Below are 25,098 nucleotides of genomic sequence, written 5' to 3'. Positions count from 1 at the left end.
TAAGTAATCGCGCAGTGCGTGTTCATGAAACTCCCGCCACAGGGCTTGGCCCACGCTAGACGGTCACTGACACAGCTGTGGACAGAAGCCTCTGTGTGCTCAGCTCTGTGGAAACCCATGTGGGGCAGGGGGCACAAGACCTCTGATTCACAGTCCTCGTCCCCTACATCTGCCCCAAAGGATGACTGGGGAAGGCAGTCATTGACCTCCACCGGTGAAGTGGGTTGACACTAGCTACAAAGAAAGCCCAAGGCCAGCTGGGTTACGCTGAGAAGCAGGAACAAAACCCCAGCTCTTCTGCGCAGGAAAGACACAGGCTACAATTTGAGGGCACGGTACTCTGCACGGGGCTCCCCTCCACCTGGTGAGGCCAGCTCCCCACTCCCGCCCTCTACCGGCCCCTCCGCTCCACGCTTCACGCTTCACCATGTATCTGCCAGGTCCAGCCCTACTAAGGCAATTCCTGAGAGGGAGTGCTTTCCCGAGGCCCCGGCACCTCAGCTACTGATACTCACAGAGGAGCAAGCGACGTGGCACTGAAGGGGCCTGATGGTGAAGGGACCCTCCGGAAGGCTGTGATGGAGAACAGGGACCCTGGAGCCAGGGATCCGCACCTGCCTGGGTGTGAATCGCAGCTGCTCCACCCAGTCAGCTGTGTGCCACAGGGCAGCCACTTCATCTTCTGCCTCAGTTTTCCCACCTGTAAAATGGGGACAGGAAGAGTTTCCGACTCCCGGGGCTGTGGTGAGGATTAAATGTACTGACAGGGTGCACGTGGAGCAGAGGTTAGCACACGGGGCACGTGCGGCGAGGGCTGTGGATCGCTGGTATCCTTCCTTCTGCTCCCACGAGCCACCACGAGGAAAACTTAGCACGTGCAGAACAAGGAGCCTGATTCCTGGCCAGCTTTACTCCAAACACAAGCACCCGTCCGATCTTTTATTCGTATTGCAGCTGAGTTTGTTTCCTGTTCTTTCCCGGGGCCCTGCGGGGAGCCTGGGGCCTGACCTGGGTCTGTCCCTGAGCAATTCGGCTTGCCTCCCCCGAGTCCAGGTCTGGGCCTGGGGGTGCTCAGAGAGGCCCTGGATTTTCCTCAAACAAGGCTGCTGAGAGACCAAACCCTCCACAAACCCCTTTGGGCAAGAAGGGTCCCACTCGTGTTTCTTTGCTAAGGCAGGGGGGATGGGAAGGGAGCAGACTCAGGTCAGGTGTTTCATGGGTCCCTTGTAAATGGGAAGGCCCCCTCTTCCACATGCGTCCCCAAGGTCCCCAGGCACATGCCAGGCCCCTTCCCCGCTCTGAAGCGGCTGCAGGAGCAGGCCTGGGATCTCAGGACAGGGGCTCCTGCTTGCAACACCTCCGCATTGCCGACGGGGCAGGGAGGTGGTGTTTGGCCACGCAGGCCGGAGCCCCTGCTTTCCGGGTGCTGAGGCCACAGCAGAGCTCTGGCAGGCACCCCAGAAGCCCTGCAACGTCCCAGCCTGGGGCAGGCGTGGCAAGGAGGGTGCTGGGCAAGTGTACATGAGCATGGAAATGACGAGAGCGGCCCTGCATGACCTTAAGTATAATCCCTGTGTTTGTCAACAGCTTTGATTTGTCAAAGTCCATCCATGGGGACCTGCATTATCTCCTTGGGTCCCCGTGGGCACCTGCTGAGTGAGGTAGGACAGGCATTATCCCACCAGAAGGATAAGGAAACTGAGCCCCGGGGGGTCTCCTGATGTGGCCTTGAGGCCTGGAGCAGGGCAAGGATTGACACTTGCCTAAAAAGCTCCCGCTTCTCCACTAGTTCTTGAGCCCTGTGGTCACTTGACCTGAGACCAGAGCATCTTGCCACTTGCCCCCAGGGCCCCTTGCTAGTGGCGCATCCTGAGAACACAGCTGCTCTGCCCCAGCCCGCAGGCTGGCACGGACCCTCCCCCGGGTCCCCTCGAAGTGGCACAGATCTGCCTGGCACTCCCAGCAACGCTGAAGGGAGAACAGCTTTCTGGCTAGAGCAAGTTACTTCCTCTTCTCTTCCTCAACTCTGCCCCCAGCCGCAGACTGCGGCCCCTCTGCCCCCCACCCCCGATCCCTGCATCAGGAAACACTGACCCCGACAGGGAACAGGCCCGTCTCATGAAGGGCCACTGAACTTCTCATTTTCCCTCACGAACAACGACAGCCAACACTGCCCACTCTCGTTTTGTCCTCACCTGTGCGGACCTGGGGGAGGGGGTACAATTACCGAAAAGGTGCGGAAACCGAGGCACAGAGAAGTTAGGTGGCTCACCCAAGGTTACTCCACTCTAGCTCAAGAGCCAACACTTCAGCTCGGACCGCCTGACACCAAAGTCCAGGTTCTTTCTGCCGCCGCAGTCTCTGCCCACTGACAGGCCGGGCATCTCCCCTCAGGCCTGTCTCTGCCAATTGGGCCAGTTTCCACGAGATGGCTTCAGGGCCGAAAGCCCCTCTCATCCGTCTGAATCACAGGTTCTTGGCCCAGTTAAAAGGCAGAGATTCCTGAGGAAGGACACGATGTAGGTCGGGGTGCTGGGTCACCCCTTTTGATCCTGAGCTCCCGGGTAGCAGGGCCTGCGTCTCACACCCAGCGCCCTTTCTCGAAGATGGTGGTGTGTGCAGTGGGCAGACTAGCGGGGACAGACGTCGGTGCTTGGTTTGAAGCGGCTGCTGATTTTTTCCGCTCTGCCTGAGGCAGCTCTGAGGCAAGAAGGACGACTGGAATGAGCAGGGTGGTGAGCCAGCAGGGACACAGAATGTTCTGGAAGGTTAGACTGTCCGGCACGGAGGCCTGGCCCATTGACTGGCCTTTGAAGGCACCCCCAGAGCCTGTCACTCTAAGTGAAGCTCCGCCTGGCACCCAGAATGGCACACAGGCCTATTTTCCACGGTCCACAAGGTGGTCCCTTCCAACCGGTGACAGCCACCACCAGGGACAGGCCGAAGTCCACGGGGACCGGGAAGCAGCCGCCGCCACCACAACCTCCCCGCAGGCCACAGCTCTGGGTTCCTAACCCGGCCCCTGTCTGGAGGTGGACCGACCCTTGCTCCCCTCTGCTGCTGGCGTCCCTCGGGTGACCACCTTCTTTGCTGTCCCTCCTCCCACCCCCTGAACCTGCCAGCAGCCAGCTTCTCCTCAGTGACACGATGCCGTCTACATCCTTGGTGAAGCGCGATGGAGAGTTCCTGGGCTTGCAGGACAAGAGCACGCAGACGGAGTGGAGCTGTGAAAGCTGGCAGGGTAAGGGACCCCACAGCCGGCAACCACCTTGCGGCCGGGCTCCTGGGGGTTGGGGAGATGTGGCCTTGCGGGCGTTCCGTGGATGTGGAATATGGAGGCTGGAGTAGTGGCCATTGGGCTGATGATGCATATACTGCTTCCTGTGCCACCCTAACCCTGGGACCCCCTTCCTCATCCCAGACGCCCCTCAGAGAAAGAGCATCTGCAAAGTGCTAAGACAAACACCTTCTGCAATCTTCCCCTTGTCCCTTCATTAGTTTTCCTGTTCTTTTTTTTTTTTTTTTTTGCTGTACGCGGGCCTCTCACTGTTGTGGCCTCTCCCGTTGCGGAGCATAGGCTCCGGACGCGCAGGCTCAGTGGCCATGGCTCACGGGCCCAGCGGCTCCGTGGCATGTGGGATCTTCCCGGACCGGGGCACGAACCCGTGTCCCCTGCATCGGCAGGCGGACTCTCAACCACTGCGCCACCAGGCAAGCCCAGTTTTCCTGTTCTTGTTCTATATGAACACAGGCCCTATTTCCCTCGGGGACACAGGCCATTTCCTTCCCAGATTACAGGCTGGTTCCCTGAGGAGAGAGGCCATCTCCGAACAATCACATGGTGAAGGGACTGGGACCCACCCAGACTCTCCATCTCGGCGTGCGGTCAAAGCCAGCCCTGGTTCAGAACGAGCCAGGACCATCCACAGGGGGAACTTCTGTGGCCACAACTAGGAGACACTCAAGAGACAGCTGGGCAAGACTGCACTGAGGATCTTAATCCTCTGCCCAACGAAGCCCAAAGGTTCCTCGCCCTAGGATCCTGGGGGTGCAACACTGAATGGCATTTCTCGCCGTTATCAATAATTTAAACCCAGCCTTAGTGAGACTGACCATCACAGATTCACACGTGCGTTTCACATCTGTAGTCATGGCAGCGGTAAATTAGATTCCCAACCAGCACCTCGCTCCCCTGCCCCCATCCGTGCCTGCTACATTTTGTAGCTCAAATGTGGTTAAATGAAATTAAGAGTCAGAAACCCTATGAGGGAGAATGGAGCGGCAGAGGCAGGCCCACACAAGCCAGGAGTTCCATGGTGCCGGCTGCCAGCACGTGACGAGGAGTGTTTTACAGGCTAAATCGGTTCATGTGGGATTTTTATTAGTGTGTGTGCTCCGATGGAGCCCTGAAAACAGGAACTATTTCAGAGTCAGTAAGTATGACAGCTGGAAAAAATCTGAGCGTTTATCTAAATATTCATGAGCAGGATTCTCGAAGTCATTTACTGGGTAATCGCCTGAAAAGTGCCAATGCTAAGCTTGAAAGGATGTGGGAGAGGAGAAGGAGATAGGAGAAGCCTGGGGCGTGGGAAGGGAGTCACCAGAGCCTGGTCGTACCACTATGCGCCCACCTCCAGAGACAGACCCTCCGGAAATCACCGCTCCATTTGCCGTGTTCATTCATGATCCTTTTGGTCCCCAAGCTTCATTTCCAGAGCCAGTCATGTCTGGATCTAATTTAGGTTTTAAGCGCTCTGCCTATTTGGTCTGTAGGGGCATGTTTCATAGCTAAGTCTTTTCCAGGACTGAGTTCCTTAAAGCCAACATGTATTTAGTGTTTAGCGAAAGTCTAGTCACCCGCAGCAATACCTACTGATCAGATCCTGTGATGTTGGTGGCCTGGACCAAAGGTGTGGACAGTGTTGGAGCAACTAAACCCAGGGTCAATGTCATACCCCAGGCTCCTGCAGAGACATGAGGGGATGGTGGCTACAGCAGAGATTGGAACACAAGGAGAAGTAAGCAACTCCCTAGAATTCGTGAAGGTTTTTCTTTTCCCTTCTGCCTATGGTTTACAATCAATCTTTTGGAGAGTGTTCATAATAATTGGGCAGAATTTGCTGGCAACAGGTAACTGATTGTGTCTGGACAGTGGAATGGGGCAAAGAGGCTCATTAAGAGACTCCTCTGGAAGAGTGAACCGCTGTAAGAGGAGGTAACCGGGGCAGGGGTGCAAGGGGAATCCAGGAAGCATGGAGCCCCAGGAAGGAGCTCAAAATCGAGGTAAGAGGAGGCAGAGGGCCCCTGCCACGAAGAAAAGCCAGTCCTTTTGCAGCTGGAGGACACTAAGGGTTCCCGAGCACGGTGGATGCAAGAGAATCTGCTTTTAGCCCAGGGCAGAAGCCACCCATCCACTTGTTGGAGAAACACAGTCAATCAAGGCAAAAGCAATTCAAAGTGCTGACTGAGGGCCCCCAGGAGTGAGCGGAGGTGAAAGTGTTAGCAGTGTCACTCCTCTGGGTCCAGGACTGTACATCCCCAGCACCCGGTGCCCGTAAAGACGCAGATTCCCAGGCCTTCTTATCACCATCCCTGCCTCGGCCTTAACGAGATCCCAGAGGATTCCAGGCACAGGAATGGTGGAGAACCAGAGAACCTCTAGGATAGAACAGATTTCATGGGTGCTAGTTTCCTATTTCTAAAGCATTTTTTATTACGGGACTATTCAATTCCAGTGCGCCAGAAACAGCATTTTACATGGACTCTACAAACAGCACTTTGAACCAAATATGGAGGTGTAACACCCAGATAAATAAATCCTTGAAACCTATTACTACAGAGAGTGGCAGGTCTGACATGGAAGGAAGGCTAAAGGCACCAGGAATGTCTCGTGGCTCGTGAGAGGAAGCAGGTGGAAGGCCAGAAAGACTAGTTATGGCCTCAGGTGTCCACCCAGCCAGGCAGAGAGCAGGGTCATGAACAAAGTACACCAGAAATTCTAACACAGAGCATTATAACCCTGCTTGTAGAAATCCTCAAGACTTGGCGTCCTGCACACAGTAAGCGCCTATAAATATTTGTTACATACTTGCGGAACTGCTGCTGAATCCTCAGCAGGCTCAAGATCAGCTATGGTGATGAGAAGGTAGATGATGAAGAGACAGTCTTGGTTAGAAAGGAGCTGTGGGGCTTCCCTGGTGGCGCAGTGGTTGAGAGTCCACCTGCCGATGCAGGGGACGCGGGTTCGTGCCCCGGTCCGGGAAGATCCCACATGCCACAGAGCGGCTGGGCCCGTGAGCCATGGCCGCTGAGCCTGCACGTCCGGAGCCTGTGCCCCACAACGGGAGAGGCCACAGCAGTGAGAGGCCCGCGTACCGCAAAAAAAAAAAAAAAAAAAAAGTGCAAAGTAGTGTTTGCACAGAGTTCCTTTCAGTGGACTCGGATTTTGAAAGATCACATGCAGAGGTTAAAAAAGATATGATTGTTACCTACGATAAAAGTAGGAAAATGTCTCGAACTTTGAGAAAAGTGTCAGGAGAGCTGAAGTCCAGGGTAAATGTATTCTTACCAAAAAGTAATAATAATAATATTGCAGGCAGCAACAAAAGAAGGGGGGCCCTTTTCAAATATGATTCGGGCAAAAAGTAGATCAAGGCACACAGAGCCACTGTTTAGTGCCTGCTGAGGAACGATTCAAAGAAAATCATGTTCTTCCATCGCTACTGAATTCTGACTTCTCTGTGAAAGAAGATGATCTTCAGATTGAAAAGGGTACAGCAAAGTTAGGCAAGAAATAGCAGACACCGGGAGGGCTTCCCTGGTGGCGCAGTGGTTGAGAATCCGCCTGCTAATGCAGGGGACACGGGTTCGAGCCCTGGTCTGGGAGGATCCCACATGCCACGGAGCACCTGGGCCCGTGAGCCACAAGTACTGAGCCTGCACGTCTGGAGCCTGTGCTCCGCAACAAGAGAGGCCACGATAGTGAGAGGCCCGCACACCGCGATGAAGAGTGGCCCCCACTCGCCACAACTAGAGAAGGCCCTCACACAGAAACGAAGACCCAACACAGCAAAAATAAATTAATTAATTAATAAACTCCTACCCCCAACATCGAAAAAAAAAAAGAAATAGCAGACACCAAAGATTGGTGAGAAGATCAGAAAAGAATTGTAACTGCTGTGTCCTGACCGAGATAAAGTCTACCCCAGAATATCTACAGAGAGAGAAGAGTTTAATCATGTTTATAGTTTTTGAAGAACTGGGGAAATGAGTCTGTGACCAATCTGGGGCAAATAACTGAGAGCAAAATGACCACAAGGAACCAGCATAGGATCAATAAGAACAGATCAAGTAATACTGGCTTTTAGGTCACTTTTTGACAAGGTTATTAGATCAGGGAACCGTGGAATTTGGAGGCCCGAATTCCAAAACACATTTCTTTTTCAAAGCCTTCCTCATGTTCCTATGGACGACATAGACAAATACCAGGTAGATGCTAGTGCAAGACAATGGCATGATCGCTATTGAATAACCATCCAGAGATACTGTTTAAGGATCAGAGTCAACCCAAGTTCCAGTCAGGAGCCGCAGGGCTCTGTCCAGTCTGTATCCACAGACTCGGATACAGATGTAGGAGGAATATTTATATCTGTACATGAGTGGCAGCTGTTGGGTGATGCCAATAATGTGATCAGATTCTAAAAGTTCTTGACAGGCAGAAACATTGGATCAGGACTGGCTAGATACAACAGAATGGTAACTTAGATTAGACCCTGCTCTTACGCCCACAAAAACAGGACGGAGAAGGACAAGGGGGGAATGCCCTGGCTGTTGTAGATGATTTACTCCACCACAGGCTCAATAAGTCAATGGTATGACTGGTGTGACTACCAGAATAGTTAATATAACCAAGAACAATTAAAAGGTTATGTAGAGGGAGACGGGTCCTGTTCTAGCCTGCACTGCAGAAGCAACCCTGGGGCCACTGTTCACTTCGGGGGATCCCACACTCTATGAGGGTTAGAGGCAGACTGGCCGGGGCTCGAGGAGAGGGTGGTGTTAGGCCAACCTGGAGACCACATCGTACAAAGAACTGCTGAAGCAAATGAGGGCGTTAAGTCTGGAAGACACGTGACTCTGAGACAGGATAACTGCCTTCAAATACCTGATGATCTGACACACAAAACCAAGACCTGACCTCTCCATCTGCACGGAAGGGCTAGAACGGGGCCAGCTTGTGGAAAATTAGTTAAGAAATAGACGTGATTCCCAACAGTCGGAGCCATTTATGGTAGGATGCGCGTCCTTTGAAGTTGGAGAGCTCCCTGGCTGTGGAGGATCCTGCCGCTCCCATGAGAGGGGAGGGGGCAGCTCGCCTCTGCTTCCTTGCCATTAGGAATGGAGTGTGTGTGTGTGTGTGTGTGTGTGTGTGTGTGTCTGTCTGTCTGTCTGTCTGTCTGTGTGTCTGTGTGTGTCTGTGTGTGTGTCTGTGTGTGTGTCTGTGTGTGTGTCTGTGTGTACCCACGCATGTGTTTGGGAGTAGGGAGAAGGACAGGTAGGGGTGAGGGAGCAAAAAGGAGCAGGGATCACAAAATTCTAGAAAATATAAAACATCGGTAACCAAGAACGTTACAAAAGTTCTCAAAACCCACAGTAGCCTCTCGTGGCATAACCCAGTGCATCTGTACTCGCCAGCCCCCATGCTTCCCCGCCAGCCCCCGTTATGCACCTCTCCAGGAGCTCTTGACAACACAACACCAGAGATGCCCACTTCCTACAGCGACAGGCAGACGCCATTATGAGTCTACACGGCCTTGAGGCCACTTGGCTCTATGGTTCCTGCAGCTCTTCCTCCTACAGATGGAGGAATATCCCTAAGGTCTCCCCTCAATCCCAGCCATCCTCTCTGTCCTGGGACCAGAGAAGAAGGCCACCGAGGGCCCACGTTTCCCAGTCACTGTTCACTGCAGCCCCAGAGTAAGTCAGCAAAGCTAAGAGGAGGAGGCTGGCAGAGGGAGCGTCCAGTAGACGCCAGCTGTGCCCTCCAGCCCGTTTTCTCCTCTGTGGATCAGCCTTGGGTGCCAAGAAAGAACCTCAGACCCTAAGCGTCCAACATGAACCCCCTGGAAAGTATAAGGTTGAAATTGTTAACGGCCACCCTCTTCTGTCTTTTAACAGTACCTTTAAAATCAAAATCTCAAACAGAGGAAGACTCAACAACGATGCTAACCCCCTTAAAGTCTGATTCACAAGGTATCATTTTAATTTTATAGTTCTACGATGATTTTAAATGACTCCCGGAGGGTACGAATCCATCTTTGAGACGGGAAGAAGCACAGAATTAGCACACCCTGAGCCACAGAGAGTCCTCTTCTGACCATTGTAGATTACGGTAGCCTTCATTAAGGCCAGTGGCCGAGGCATTATTTCTAGAACGTGGTGTTAGGGGTCAAGGCTCAGGGAAGAAACTTGGCCAAAGGGTAAAATGCTTTTAATTTTGAATTAAAATTGAGTTTTGAAAGGGGAGGAAATAATATCTACCGCTGGAGTTAGGAGGGGAGATAATGGATTATCCATACTCAGTTCATTCCGTGACATTTACTGTGCATCTACTGATATTTACTGTATACCTACTGTGTACTGGGCAGTAGTCTGTCCATCTTTATATGGACACAGCCATCCTACCCTCTCAGAACTTAAACTCTAGTGGGAAAGATGAACTATGAACAGACGGAGGGGAATCAATGTGTGCTGGGCATAAGCTACAGGCCTCCAACCGCTGACCGTCATGGGAGCCTCTTACCCTACAATACGCAGTCTCCACCCTGGTTCCCAGACATTTAAGGGTTAACAGTTCACCGAACCACATCCTATTCATCATTTTTCCTATTTGTTTTCAGACTTTGTTCCCACTGAAGAACCGGAAAAGGCAGGAAATGGTGAGAGTCCCACATAACCTATCCAAAGATCCCTGCTCCCCGCAGAGCAGCCGGGGCCGGGGATAGCGCCCTGAGCGGGTGGGTGCCTTGCTGGTCCAGCCGGTGCCGAGTCCTAGAGAGGACCGAGGGACATGCTGGGCACACAGTCCCTGAACCTATATATGTTTCTCTGTCCTTAACTGTAAAAGGGAGCTAGAACAAGAAACAGAGAGAGGGTCTCGGGAGCGAGACAGAATGACTTGGGAACGGCCCAGAGGTCCATCTCTCTACTCAAGCTCTGTATAGGGACGCCCACATTTAAAGAGGGTCCAGTCAGTCAGTTGCTAGGTTCCCTGAAGTCTGGTCAGCAGGGCTTGACTGGGATGCATGGGCCCCTCCAGACAGACTCATTCGATGGTAGCTTGATAGGGAATGAATTAGAGCCCCTCAGATGGTACCCTTAAAGCCTGATTAAATTTTTATTAAGGAGGGGATAGTTGAATTCTATGCAGGGGAAGGACAGGGGAGAAGCCTTTCGGCGGCAGAATCCCAACCTGCACACATCACTCCACAAAAGCCCTGCGATTAACCAGACCCATCCTATTAGAAACAACGTAGGGATGATGACATGCTTGCTGTCTGTCAGCATGGGGGTGGGGGAAGAGGGGAGAATCAGGGTTACCTACACAGGTGGCTTATCAAACTCCTCCCAACTCTAGACTATAAAATTTTCTTCATCTTATTTCATTTCCGGGGTGGGGGGTGGTCGGGGTAGAGCCCTGCTGCTCGGACTTTAATGTGCAGAGCGATCACCCGGGCATCTTGTTAAAATGCAGATTCTGATTCCGTGGATCTAAGACTCTGCATTTCTCACAAGCTCCTGGCAGCAGCTCGGGCCGCTGATCCATGAAGCACACTGAGTGGCTTCAGAACAGATTACAGATTTGTGCCCGTAGCAGCTGCCAGACCAGCCCATCGTTTATCCTTGATTTAAGGACAACAAGGAATTCACTACGTGCAGGGTGGAGGAGGTGAAAACAGGACCAAGTTTCACCTGTGTGCTCTTTTCTCAGAGCCCGCCCAGGGCTAGTCGCCTACTGCTTGTCCCCTCTCTTTCCTCGTTTATAACGTGGGGCTCTGCCCTGCAGGGCAAATACACCGGACTCAAACATCTACCCCAATTCAGGAAGTATGCTTCTGGCAAGAAAAAAACGTTACAGGAGAGCCACTGATCGGATGGGGGAGAATTTAGATTTGTTCTTCATCAGTCCGGGACAGGCACACTCCACTTCAGGGAATGCTGTGTGCCCGGCGTTCACTGCATTAGCGCCGGTCCCCTGAGCCACCCTGAAGATAAGCCTTATGGTCCCCATTACACAGATGAGGGGGCCAGGGTGCGAGGGGACCGAGTGTCAAGCTGGGAGGGGCTCGAGTCCTGGGTAACAGGGCCGCCACTTAGGAACCTGGCCTGACACCTGCCCCCTCCCCCAGTCCCCCCATAAAGCAACTTCAGGGGAAGATAATGATCTCACTAGAACAAAGGTAGTGGTTGACAGAAATCCCCAAAGGGAAGGTTAATTAGGAATAAAGCTCTCCCTGCTCATTCTGCCCCAGTTGCGGCTGTGTTCCTGCGGATTTACTGGGCGCCTCCTGACGCGCAGACAGTGCCTGTTGATGTTAAGGTTAATGATTATGTGGGACCGAATGCCTCTGAACACTGCTGCTCTGTATTCATTCACTCCTGCCAACTCCCCTTCTTCCTTTGACAAACACCTACTTCTTTTTTTCCCTCGAATTAACTATCTATTATTCAATAAAGCTTACTAAAATACAGCACTCACAAATCATGGGGATTTGCTAAGCTATCAGGACCAGAGCCGGACTCCTCCATGTTGGGCCGTCACATCCTCAGAGACCCTTACAGAGAGGCTCTGCCACCCGGTCTCCCCATACCCCTGTTCTACCAGTTCCTCCATTTCTCTCCAGGGACAACCAAACGGAGCTTCCCGAGGTTCTTGCCTGAATTCCCAAGGATTCTTGTGGGGTTATCCCAACAAGAAGTTTTAAAACCTCTCTAGGCCGCATCCCTGGCAGACAGCCTAGTGACACACAGTGTTTTGGAATGAGCGGAAAGGGCCCGGTGCCTTTGCCAGTTGTGAGCACCCCAGCGGGGTGGTGAGTGCCTGGCGGGAAAGAACTGTGGGGGGACTCCCACCACACAGGGGCCACCGAAAGGAGGCAGGTTTCCACCAGGAACAAGGCAAGGCTGGGGTAGGAGGTCTGCAGGCAGAGAGGCCCCTGGGCCTGGTGTCAGTACGGGCAGATGCAGCTGAGCGGAGTTCTCCATCCCCCCAGGGGCCCAAAGGAGTCAGCGTTTTCATTGTTGAACCAAAGTTGGGAAGAAGTGCAAAAATAACGTGCGTGTATGGAGATCACAAAGAATGCCCCTTCTCTGCCCCCCGAGGCCCAGCAGGGACACACGTCAGACAGAATCGGTCGGCCCAGTGCCAAGCCGGTGGATTTTCAGGGCTCTCGGGATGGCCCAGCGTGGAGGGGCTGATGTCATCCTGAAGATGAGACAAAGGCCACCGTAATTTCCCCGGGGGCCCAATTACTGTGTGGGAGCCCTTCCCCCCAGCTCTGCCTCGGGAGCCACACCTTCCCGGGAGCAGGGACTCCAGGCCCAAGTTGTAATTATCAACTCCTCCATTCGGTCTGCACCCCGTTGACACGGGAGGTTTCCGGCCCTCTCCTGGCCCAGGGTCACCAGGCTGTGGCTGACCTTGAGAACAAAGGCATCTGCTATCTCTGAGAGATTTTTTTTTTTTTTTTTTTTAGCTCACTGCCTTGGCGATTCATCTTTTAGGCTTTGATTAGCAATTACGAACCATGTGCAATTCTGGAAATGAGCAGTTTTTGACAAAACTGACGGGCGCTAGGGATATTTCTCAGGATTTCCAAGAGAAAAATCACACTCAGGATAGATCTCTCTCAGAATAAAATCTAAATTCCTTCCCATGGCCTACAAGGTCCTCGGTGAGCTGGCCCTGCCCCTTCCCATCTCCCTCCTCTCCGGGCATATTGTGCCTCTTCCAGTTTGTCAGATATGTCAACATGCTCCCACTCTCTCTCGCCTCAGGGCCTTTGCACCTCCTTTGCTCCCTGGCAGGGATGCTCTTCCCCAGCTATCTGCCTGCTCGCTCCCTTGCTTCATGCAGGACTCACTCAAATGTCACTTTGTCAGATGAATCTTCACTGGCCACCAGAAACACACACTCACTTTCTTAAGTCTGCCACTGAAACTGACCTTTTTATTCCGATTTTATTAATATCCCCAAGTCAAATTTTAAGTGATTTGATGAATTTATTTAAAGTCTTATTGATGACATGTGCATTTTTATTCAAAAGCGCAAGCGTAAATGCCATAAATCTATTTCTCTTTTTGTTTTTGTTTGTTTCTTGTTTTGGTTCCTTCTCCAAATGCCTCTCCTTTTGCTGTGCCTTCCAAAATTGAAAGCCGAGGAGTCTGTCTCTAAAGAGAGCTTTTGCGATCGTACGTTAAGTGATGCCACTGGCACACTGGAAGCCGAAGACTTCGAAGCCAACGTAAGTTGGATAAAAACTGGAGAACACCTGGCTCTGAATGTCAGAGCAGAGTGGCCCAGGGCCAGCCGGACACTGCCTCTTGAGCCCTGGGATTCACAGCTTCACTACACTGTTAGCACAGCCGAAGTGAGCTTTTCTTAAAACAGGCCTAAGTGTAAATGACAGACATTAAACCAAAGAGGGTCAGAAGAAAGCCAAGTATGGTACCACAAGGCCCTGCTTTCAGTAATATGAATAACAAACCCTCAAGATTGATTTTGAAGGCAGCAAAGCTAGAAACAAATCATGTAAGCTACCTAGATACCTAGATATCAAGGCAAATCGTCCTTTGCAGAAACCCTATGTAAAAATGAAGTTGGGACTTCCCTGGTGGTGCAGTGGTTAAGAATCCGCCTGCCCGTGCAGGGGACACGGATTCGAGCCCTGGTCCCGGAAGATCCCACATGCCGTGGAGCAACTAAGCCTGTGAGCCACAACTACTGAGCCCACAAGCCACATCTACTGAGCCCGCATGCCTAGAGCCCATGCTCTGCAACAAGAGAAGCCACCACAATAAGAAGCCCACGCACTGCAACTAGAGAAAGTCCACACGCAGCAGCGAAGACCCAACACAGCCAAAAAAAAAAAAAAAAAAATGACGTTGGATTCTGGAAAGGTGGACTAAATGTAATTTTCCCACTAAGTACAGCTTAAAACCCTATACATTATATATAAAACAAACACAAGAAGCTTCTAAAAGACGGAGAGAAGAAGGCAGACTGGCTAGGGACCTTGGGACCCAAGGAACGACATGGCAGTGAGTTTCCTGAGTTTTCTTTTTGCTTCATTTACCCGACTGGGTGCTGGAAAAGACAGCGACCAGAAACCCCAACAAGCACAAACAAAAGCCCCAAGAAAAGCCTGCTGTCTCCAACTAAAGGACCAGGCCTGGGGCAGCCCAGCAGGACAGAAACTTTGGACAACAGCGTCTGCAGTGCAGACACCGCAACAAAGAGCAGTGGAGCATCTCCCCCAAATCGGAGTCCTGCTCCCACACTCTTCAGAGGGGCACAGAACCAGCCCCGGAAGTTTAATAGCTGTCCTTTCCGAGTTGTATCCAATAACCAGAGACACCATGGGAAGTCCCAATTGTCTGAATAAGCCTTACATCTACAGCATGTTGCATTGTCTTTACTGCACAATATTTTTTTTGTGTGTGTGTGGTACGCAGGCCTCTCACTGTTGTGGCCTCTCCCGTTGCGGAGCACAGGCTCCGGACGTGCAGGCTCAGCGGCCATGGCTCACGGGCCCAGCTGCTCCAAAGCATGCGGGATCTTCCCGGACCAGGGCATGAACCCGTGTCCCCTGCATCGGCAGGCGGACTCTCAAGCACTGCGCCACCAGGGAAGCCCTACTGGACAATTTTTTTGCCTGCCTGTACAGGCTTGTGGCTCTAATTTCCTGCGTCAACTTACCTCTGACACTTCCAATGCATGTTGATTCAGGTTATACATCCTTTCCCCTACAACTAACAAACTTTCTCAGGACTGTAGGTATTAACTACAATCACAAGAGTGAAATCTTGTGTCCCTGGAACTCAAGATTAAGCAGATACATTTTTCTAAACTTTTAAAAGAAAAGGGGGGGGGGAAAAACCCCTAGGCATTTATACAGTTTTTGCTTTTATTTTAATTGGAAAAATTCTCTGGTCTCAGTTCCTATTTAGCCCTAAATTCCTTACTTTCCAGACATGCTCCTATACACATTATATGAATAAGAACTGCTTTTCAAATATTGAAATACCATGTCAAAGGGAGGAAAAAAGATTACTTGAACTTTGATTCACCGCACTGGATTTACTAAGACAGGAAAGTAAGCTCAGGCATTTTAGAAAGATTTTTCAGCAAGAGTTGAAATTGAAAGGAATTGTTTTAATTAGACACAAATTATTTGGAAACCTTCAGCGCGCCTGTCAATTGAGGTTCTGCTGTGTCTGGCGGAGCTGCAGCGACAGGCAGAGGGAACATCTCCCACGGAGCTGTGCAAGGTTCTGGATGAGACCAGACGCTGGGAGGGTTCCGTGCGACAGGCGGCCTGTGCAGGGGAGCCCTGGTCACAAGCACCATTCCTTGCCATCTCAGGGGCTTTGCCCAGGTGACAAAGTAAGGCAAAGAGTTAGGGGGATACTTTCCCCCTTGCTGTCTATACCACTCTGCTTCCAAGGATCGATGCTTAGGAGGATAATGAGGCAGCACCCGCGGCCCAGCTAGTGGCAATCTGCGGATAGGCAGCTGTCCAGCCGGGGAAGCACTGCTTCTCTAAGCAATGCCATAGGCGGCCGCTGCGGACACATGGGGCCAGCGAGCAGGACAGAAGGAATGGAGTCAACGCCACATGGCACCTGCAGCTGGGCGGGGGACACCACAAGCCACTGGGAGAGGCGGCTGAGGCCCCTGGATTCGGATGCGGCTATCACCCTAGACTTTGGTTATTCTGACAATTCAACCTCTTGGCCGCTCTGAGTTCCCTATACATGTCTGAATTGTTTGTAGGATACACGCGTGCATCACACACCTGCTGTGCAAACGCTCTTGGTTGGAAAAACCAGAGACTCACCCAGGAGCAGTCACAGGGCATGGGAGAAGTCATCACTTGGGGGCCCAAGACCCCTACCGTGACCATGAGGATAGCTCTCCAGAGGCTGGGGAAGCAAACGGGATGAGCCTCCTGGGAGGGCACATGCGCTGGAGTGGGGTAGCACAGCCTGGTTGGGACGAGAACTTCGACCAGGCCCCGCCAGCGGGAACCATATCTTCTGGTGAACAAATCATGGAATCCAAAGGGCTGGTGAGAGACCACTGGCCTGGGCCAGCAGGCTATCACTGCACCTCAAGGGAGGGATGGTCAACAGTGAAGAACTTGAGGCAGGGGTAGCCACACCAGAGCCTTCACCTCAGCCTGCCCTGAAGCACTGACTCATTCCCGTATGAAAAGATAAACTGAAGCCTATTAAAAATTTGAAGAGGGCTTCCCTGGTGGCGCAGTGGTTGAGAGTCCGCCTGCCGATGCAGGGGACACCGGTTCGTGCCCCGGTCCGGGAAGATCCCACATGCTGCAGAGAGGCTGGGCCCGTGAGCCATGGACGCTGAGCCTGCGCGTCCAGAGCCTGTGCTCCGCAACGGGAGAGGCCACAACAGTGAGAGGCCCACGTACCGCAAAAAAAAAAAAAAAAAAAAAAAAAATGTGAAGAGTTTATTTGAGCCTGTGTGGATCCAAATCGGGCAGCCCCAAACCAGAAGTGGTTAAGAGCCCTCCACCAACAGGAGCTGGGGAGAGACTTACAGGGAAAATGCAGAAGCAAAGCAAGGAAGTTATTGATTGGCCGCAGCTTAAAGCCTGCTGCTTCTGATTGGTTGTCCTCGGGTTTTGATTTCCTAACCTTGAGGCATTTATGGCCTTAGGCTTTGGTTTGCTTACTTAGGGCACCACGGCCTTACAGCCTCTTCAGTCTGATGGCCGCCGTGTTTCATTAACTGAACACCAGCAATGCGGAAAGGAGCACGCAGAGGCTGGGAGTCACACAAGGCAGACCTGAGACGCCCCAGCTTTTCCCCAACCTAGAAAACCCAGCCAATCACAAGCTCCATTCTTGTATCTGCCCCAGGTCGCATGCAACTTCGGATCTGTGGTCTTCCACTTACGATAGAAGGCTTGTAAGTGAATGGCAGACTGCACATCATCAGATGCAGAACAACCACAATAACAACCTCGACCTGTAGGTGAGCAGGGCAACATGACAGACCCAGGGTTCTCCTGGACGGCAAGTCAAACTTCACCTTCGACCAAAAGGGATCCAAAAGAAGAAACTCTTGTGAGGACCCACCTATGGGTCAGTCCTGGTTAGCAGCATGGACTTGGGATAGAATGATCAAATTTACAAAAATAAAAAAGGAGCTTGCAATGTCATTACTTTGGAAGAATCTTTAAAGGTAGAATCATCCTCTACAAGAACGTGCTAGGTGCTACCCTGCTTTCCTGAAGACTGTTATCCTTCACAATGAATAAATAACCAACCACTGAGAGCTTGGCCATTCCTGGAACTCAAAAAGGCTGTTATGCTCTTAAGGCATGAAAGCACTTTTACGTTCTAGAGCCATCTCTACATTTGTCAGAAGAGGGTAATTTTATGCTCTCAAACGATTTCTTGGTATGCTACTATTTAAAAAGAATTCTTGAGGGAATTGGAGAACGAGAAGAGGGTGTGACCGTAATGGAAATAGTCTTTGGAACCAATCTTGCTAGCCACCCTACTGTTCCCACTGCTTTTCTTTTTCGAATAACATGTTGCAATCTCCTCTGGCAGCTTAGAGAGTCACAAAAGTGATCATTAACTAACTGTTAATTCCCATTTTCTGGCTACTTCATTCTGTGGTCCTTTTGCAGGTTGTGACCAGCTCCTATCAGTCAGTGTTCGGGACCATGCTCAGAGAAATGGCGGCTAGCAGTGAACTGGAGGAGGATATTAACATTCCCCTGACCCGTCATCTGGAGAGAGAGACCAGAAGGAAACTGGGAATTCTGTAAGTGACTGGAGAGATGGAGCTATCGGTCAGTAGGTGCAGGTAGGCCAGTGGTAGCAGTAGGGAAAGTGTAAATTGGGTCATCAGAGAATAGAGTAAGGCCAGGGTTGGACAGGTCCCCTGAGTCAAAGGGCAGGCACAAGCCATGCACAAGGACAAGGGTAAGATTAGGGGTCAAGGGGACAGGATGGTCCAGCTGCCTGCCAAAACTCAGGAGCAGAAATCTATGAGCAGGGGATGTGCAGGATAGGATCAAAGATGGGCAGTGACAGATGCTGGAAATCCAGGGCAGGAAAAGTCTTGAAGGGACCGTGAATTGTACGCAAGTCTGGGAAGCAAGGTTCAGACCCCTGGGCCTTTGAAGTGAGGGGACAATGGAGGATCAAGTTCATGTTCCCTGAGGGGGAAAAGCCCTGAGCCTCACTGCCCTGGGATTCATGGCAAGAGCCCCTGTTGGGAATGGGGAATGATAAGTTTATTGCAGACTGCTGCTGGCACCCAATCTTTCTAGTTGGCATGACTCCAGGTCTCAAAATGTTCCAGAACCCTGTTTGTACATCCAGACTGGGGTACATGGAAGCCTGGACTTTCACTTATCCAGCTGTCAGAAACCTTGATGAACAAGGTACATGGTCAGACATCCAGGGGGTCTATGGCAGACTCCCCAGCAGTGGTTGAGGATGAGGCTGTGAGGATGGGGTGCCCTGCATAACCTCCTTGGTGAATGGAGACTCTCACAAAAATCAGGGAGAGACTGACTGCCAGCAACTTCTGCTCTGGGCTCAGTAGAGTCCTAGGGCCAGAGAACCCTAAGGCTTCTCTAGGAAAAGGGAAGGCAGAATACACAATGCAAAACACAAAGAACATCCAAGCTTTCACATCCTCATACAGCGGCAAAAAACAAATCCCAAATAACATCCCTGTAAGGTACCCTCTCTCATATGTTACATTTTCTCCCCTTCTTTCCCATTTAAGCCTATAACGGAGGCTCATTCTAACCTAATTGCACTCAATGAATATTTCATGAGCACCTCCTGTGTGCCGGTCTGTACAGTAGTGTGTAACCCAGTCTCTACCACTGAGGAGCTAGCTAGTAAGGATTCCACTAGCTTGCAAAGGTGGGCAAAGAGCTAAGGGAGGAAACTTCCCCAAAGGGCCCTGGATGCCTCTGGCTGGATCCCCTCACTGGAATTTAACTCTTGTATGCACATGGCATCGTGCTCTCAGCCGGCCGGACAGGCTTCACCCCACCCCCTCCTCCGTCCTTACTCTTTCACAGGTGACGGTAGGCAAGGTAACTGCTTCAATTCCATTCAAAGTGCTTGCAAATAAATAACACTTGGTACAAATGGGCCATGAAGAGCTCATTCTCCAGTTCCGCAATTGCTCCTAAAGTACAAAGAGCAAACCTCTATTTTCCCCCAGACAAAAGAGTCCAGCCCTTTCCAGCAAAGGGTATGTGCTTCCTAAGGTTGCTTGGGGTTAAATTATTATGCTCTCTTCAAGGACTCTGAACTGAGAACTTAAAATCTGTCTTGTCAAAGGCCTTCCTCTCTGATCCAATTAAGCCTGGGAGGCTCACTCCTTCCGGCAGATTCCCTTCCAAAAGGGCTCTGATCTGAGAACCAGGAAAGGCAGCTGCCTCTGGAGACCACCCTTATTTGGAAGTAAAACAGTCCAAGCCACTTTAATGCCAGGATGACTCCCTTCGTCTATTGACATGAGAGGGGGGTTGAGGGCGTGATCATTTTGAAGAGCTGTGCCTTAATGTGGCTTTCATGATAAGTCATTTTTGAGTGAGTGTATTTGAAATTTTCCTACTAAATGCGAAGGGGTTTCAGGTGGCTCTGTCCGGTTCGCAGACAATGCTGTTTCTCTAAGCTATTTCCAAACAGCCTTCGCTGAAATAGGCACAAGCCGCAGAGAAAGCAAGCTGTACGAGCTTAACTCACAGAGCCAGCCGTGCATTTGGACCTCCCAGCCCTGGCCTCGCTCCCAGGAGGACCCCCACTGAATTCATTTTGAAAGGTCTGGGGGTCAGCTCAGGGGCCCAAGTTGAAGGCCAGTCAGAGGCCAGGAGGGACGCACAGCATGATGTGCTGGCCCTTAATTCCTGAGTACAGACTGGAAGAAAGCTGGGTCCGAAGGCAGAGCCTTCCAGCCCGCCCTCCACCTATGAAAAGGCTGAGCAGGCCCTAGCACGGTCTACGGTGCAGCATGACATGGAAACATGAATCCAGTCTCAGCTTCTAAAGATGAGTCACGTTCCTTTTAGGCTGAAGAAAAATTTTGGAAAATATAAGGAAACAATCCTCTGGATTATGAAGAAACGTGAAAGTAAGAACCCTCTCCCACCTTCCACCCCCGCTGCCCGGCTCTCCTGGGTGCGTCTCGCTGTCTCCCACCTTCTGCCGTGTCCAGAAATGCTTGTTTCCTCACCCGAGCATCTACTGGGATAATACGGTCTCAGCTGCTGGGGATAAAACACAGAGCAAGCCAGACAAAGGATAAACCTCGAGGGGTTCATCCTTTGATTGTGCTGGGGGTGAGAGGGAGGGCAGGAGGTGAAGACAGCCAAGAAATCAGGGAATTTGCACATAAAACGGTTGATGGTATGGTTGGAGGGGTATACTATGGGACCACACAAGAAGGGATCTGACCTAGATTTGCCTGGGGGGGGGCGCTGTCCAAGAAGTCATTAACACAAAGTTTAAGAAAGAGCCCCTTTACCAGATACTGAAGGCATTTGAGGTCCAGCTGTTAAGTTGTGCCAATCATGGAGGTTGCCAGTTTTTTGGGTCTAATCAAAAAGCCTAAGAGCCTAAGCCATCAGGCTACTTAATTCAGAAACTCAAAACCACCACATGGAACATCTTTCAGACGACCAGATCCAACTAACGTAGAAATGGCAGCAACACCCACGGCAGACACACCTAATCAATCATGGTGCTTTTTCTTGCTGAGCCAGGACGCAGCCCCGGATTCCCTCTCAAGGAAGAGCTCCTGTCCCCATACCAGTGTAGGCCCCTGACCTAACTCCTATGGAATAACTGCTGCGGGCCAGTTATCAGATTCAAATTAATCTTCAAAACCATGTGAAGTTGGGTAAAGAAACTTAGGCCAAGAGAATAAGTGACTTCCCTGAGATCACCCAGCTATTGTGTGGGCATGAACCACACTCAGGCCCAAGACCCCTCAGGTCAGACCCAGGGCTCATCTCCATGACATGTTCAATGAGCAACAAAAGGCAAGCGTGTCTGGGGAAGTAAAGGGCCTTCTGAGCCTGAGTCTCGTGTCCCCATTGGAGTTAGAAGGCAGGCAGAAGAAGGAATGACCACCTTCAGTTTCTAGAGCGGGCAGGCCTACCTCCCACCAAGACTCACACAATGGGGTACCCCCCAAACAAGGAGGGGGTTTCAGATGTTCAACAGCCAGAAACACAACAAATGCCTGTTATTATGTTATTTCTGTTCCCTTTGGGCCAAAGACACCTGTGTCTTTCATTCCTTGGCAAGGCACACAGTAGGCACTCAATAAGTGTTTCTGAAATGGATGCAGGTATGCATGAGTTTTTCCTCCTTTTGGGAAATGAAGGCCTTTCAGGATACTCTACGTCACATGCCCCGGGTAGGACTTCTAACTGGAGAGTGAAATTTGACATGACCGGGTTCCCCATTTGTGCCTCACCGTCACCCCTGCCCCACTCCCTGCTCCTCTGAACACCTGAGGCCTACAAGGTTTGAGCTTTTTATGCAGAAAAGCAACACATTTCTAATTGATAAGAGGCATCCCCTCCGTGTTCAGGTTGTAGCCAGTCCCAAAGAAATCCCGCAGCCTCCTTTGAGATACAAACTCATTTACTTCCAGGATCCAGACCACTATCTGACACCCCCGGCACACAGCCCCACGTCTCTGAACTCTCCGATTTCCAAGCCAAGGCTGGCGTCGCAGGCACATGACCTGCAGGCACACAGGTCCTCACACTTAAGGCCCTGCGCTTGCTTTTAAGGCTCTGCTGTCACTGTCTTGAAATCCTTAACCATTTTAGAACAAGGATCCCTGCATTTTCATTTTGCACGGAGACCCTCAGATTAGGTAGCCTCTCCTATTCAGAGACAGCTCGCCTGGTGAAAAGAAGGCGATCACTACACAGCTCGTGTCATGAGCCATCAGAATCCACAGCTCCCCGTGTGGAGGGCACAGGCCTGTTGCCCTTCTATGGGGCAGCGGGCTCCGTGCCGCATCATTTCAGAGTAACCTGATGGGTCTCTGCAGGCAGCATGATCCCACTTTAAGAAAACTGAGGCTCAGAAAGGCAGCCTAAAGCCTCCCCGCTAATAGAGACAGAGCTGGATAAACGGCACAAACCAGAAACTCCATGATTTTAGCATTCTGACAGGAGAAAAACATAAGCACGTCCATGTCCTCTTTTATCATTACAGTTCAGAAATGCTTTATATTAATTTCTAATTGATACTCAGAAACAGCAGCTGGGCTCACATCTGCGTTTTCCCCGGACAAATCATTTCCACTCTGGAAGCAAGCACTGGAGGAGGACTCCTCGGAGGGAGACTGAGGTCCGCTTCCAAGCTTCCCACAAAGGTCTTTTATTGACTCTGCCCCTGTCCACCTCTCTTTCACTTTCCTGAGGAAAAGCTCCCCCTGTGAGCTCTAATGAGTGGCCCCTTTAGTTCCTCAGGTGCACACAGGTGTGGTTCTCCTTCCCCACCCCCACCTCTCCATCCTCACTGACACCACCTCAGACATCCTCATCTCCCTAGTGTCCCTGACTCCCATCCTCTCCTTTCTCAGTCCTTTCCCCATATTGTTTCCAACAAAATCTTTTAAAAACTCTTCACTGGCCCTCCATTGCCTCCAGGAAAATCCCACATTCCCCATGTGGCTTAGAAGGCCCTCACTTTTTCCTCTCCAGACACACTGGCTTTTTGGTTATTCATCAGGGCCAGGCATCCCTGCCACAGGGCCTTTGGACGTGCTGTCCTCTGCCTAGAGCACTCTTCATTCCAATACCCTTGTAATTTGCTCCCTCACTTTATTCAGGTCTCTGCTTAAATGTTACTTTCTCAGAAACAGTTTCCTTGGCTACCCTTTACAAACCAGTGCACACGCTTGCACGTGCGCGCGCGCACGCACACACACACACACACATCATTTTCCATCCTTCTCACCTGCTTAATGTTTCTTCAGGGCACTCCTAGCCACTGGCACGTGAAGTTTTTATCTGTTCACTTGTTTAACACCATCTCCCCTACTAGAACAGGCAGCAGGGAATGTGGCATCCCCGATACCTAGGACAGTTTCTGGCACATGAGTACACAACAGATACCTACTGAGTGAATAAAGGAATGCTCTAGCCCTGCCTGCCTCTCCTGAGTCGCCTGTCATCACTAAGCCGGTCCCAGACCAGCCTTCAACCATGTCATGCTTACACTAGGAATTCTGCCTGGCACACTAGAGAAAACTTCCACCAGGAGTGTCCTCGACCGCCAGGCCTGGATACGGTCCCTGTGAGCTCTCATGGTGGTAGATTACATACCAACCCTCTGTGTTGGTTCGCAACCTCGGGGTCCCCCGGGTGAAATTCGAAATTAGCCCCCGTAAGCAGAGGGCAAGGAGAGACCGAAGAAAGAGGCAGCCCGCTCCAGATTGGTAGGTGGCAGGTTTAATAAGCAAGAGCACTTAACATTCGACGCTTGTCTTGGACGGCGCAAGACTTGCAGATTTCCACCCCCGCCCACGAGAACCTTAAAGTTTAGATGGAGGCCTTACCTGGCTTCAGGCACGTATCCCTCCAGATGGGCTCAACAGCACACTGCTCGCAACGCTGCGTCCTTGAAAAGGGCTCGCACTGTGGGAACCGTGGGCAGAACGTACATTCCAAGGACGGGGAGGGGCTGGGGAGCCTTCCATTGCCCCGGCCAGCTCGCTGGTCGAGAGGCGGTCACGTTCTCTCCGAGACCTCCTCCAACACTGTGTTGGCCCCAGTGGTGGGACAACCAACCTCTCTTAACTGACCTCCCCCAAACCTAGTAGCCGAGGGAACCGAGCCCTCTTCCGGGGAAGAGCGTCCTGACTGATACCGACCGCGCCGGAAGCTCCTCCTACCGCTGCGCCTCCTGGTGGTCGGACACCCACCAAGGGTCCCTGGGAGCGGGGATTGTTCCCCCCGGTGGTCCTTACGGGTTTACTCCCCAAATTCAATTGTTATAAAAATGGACCAAAATGAAGATAAAAAGAAACTTGCTGTTGCTGCGAAAACTAAGTGCAATGCTTTTAAGATGACTTAATAAGAAAATAGCTTTAAAAAAACTGCTTTGAACAAGATGTGGACCAAACATACACAGAAGATTGGGGCATATACAGAAATTTTTTTGAAGTCTACAATTCTGCACTCAGACTATGTAGAAATTGCCAAAACTGAAAGTTACAGATAATAAATTATGAATGGGGTTTAAGCAAAAATGACCACAGAGCCCTGCACTTAAAAATGATGTGTTGGGGCTTCCCTGGTGGCGCAGTGGTTGAGAGTCCGCCTGCCGATGCAGGGGACGCGGGTTCGTGCCCCGGTCTGGGAGGATCCCACATGCCGCGGAGCGGCTGGGCCCGTGAGCCATGGCCGCTGAGCCTGCCCGTCCGGAGCCTGTGCTCCGCAACGGGAGAGGCCACAGCAGTGAGAGGCCCGCGTAACGCAAAAAAAAAAAAAAAAAAAAAAATGATGTGTTAGTACACATTTCTGTTTTAAGTTAAAACAAGCATGTTTCCTTTTTTTTTAATGACTCCCCACTTTAGCCTATTTTTTCCCCATTAACAGAATCAGCAGCCACACTTGTTACTGGCATGTGGCTGGTGTGTCACCCCTCACATCCCCAAGCCTGGACCGGGTGGTCTTCACCGTGGTGTCTGGCATCTGGCACTAAGCTGGCACATCATAGGCCCCTGATAAATGTCTGCTGAATGAATGAATGAAAAAAATAAGAGAGCTTGGGGAAATATGG

The 25,098-nt window shown here is 51.3% G+C and overlaps 1 protein-coding gene across 1 annotated transcript in view; it reads left to right on the top strand.

The window, feature by feature from the left end:
• The window catches only part of ERICH6B (glutamate rich 6B), a 44,518-nt gene that overhangs the window by 6,154 nt on the left and 13,266 nt on the right, over positions 1 to 25,098 (top strand). Inside the window, exons 2-5 of the mRNA XM_049701135.1 lie at positions 16,055 to 16,349; positions 17,946 to 18,082; positions 20,358 to 20,466; positions 21,887 to 22,033. Of these exons, the coding sequence (XP_049557092.1) occupies positions 16,055 to 16,349; positions 17,946 to 18,082; positions 20,358 to 20,466; positions 21,887 to 22,033 (688 nt within the window). The remainder of the gene's footprint in view (positions 1 to 16,054; positions 16,350 to 17,945; positions 18,083 to 20,357; positions 20,467 to 21,886; positions 22,034 to 25,098) is intronic.

The sequence above is a fragment of the Orcinus orca genome, chromosome 18 (assembly GCF_937001465.1).
Source record: "Orcinus orca chromosome 18, mOrcOrc1.1, whole genome shotgun sequence".
Classification (NCBI taxonomy): Eukaryota; Metazoa; Chordata; class Mammalia; order Artiodactyla; family Delphinidae; genus Orcinus; species Orcinus orca.
Note: the sequence above shows the minus strand (reverse complement) of the source record. Positions and strands in the feature narration are given on the sequence as shown.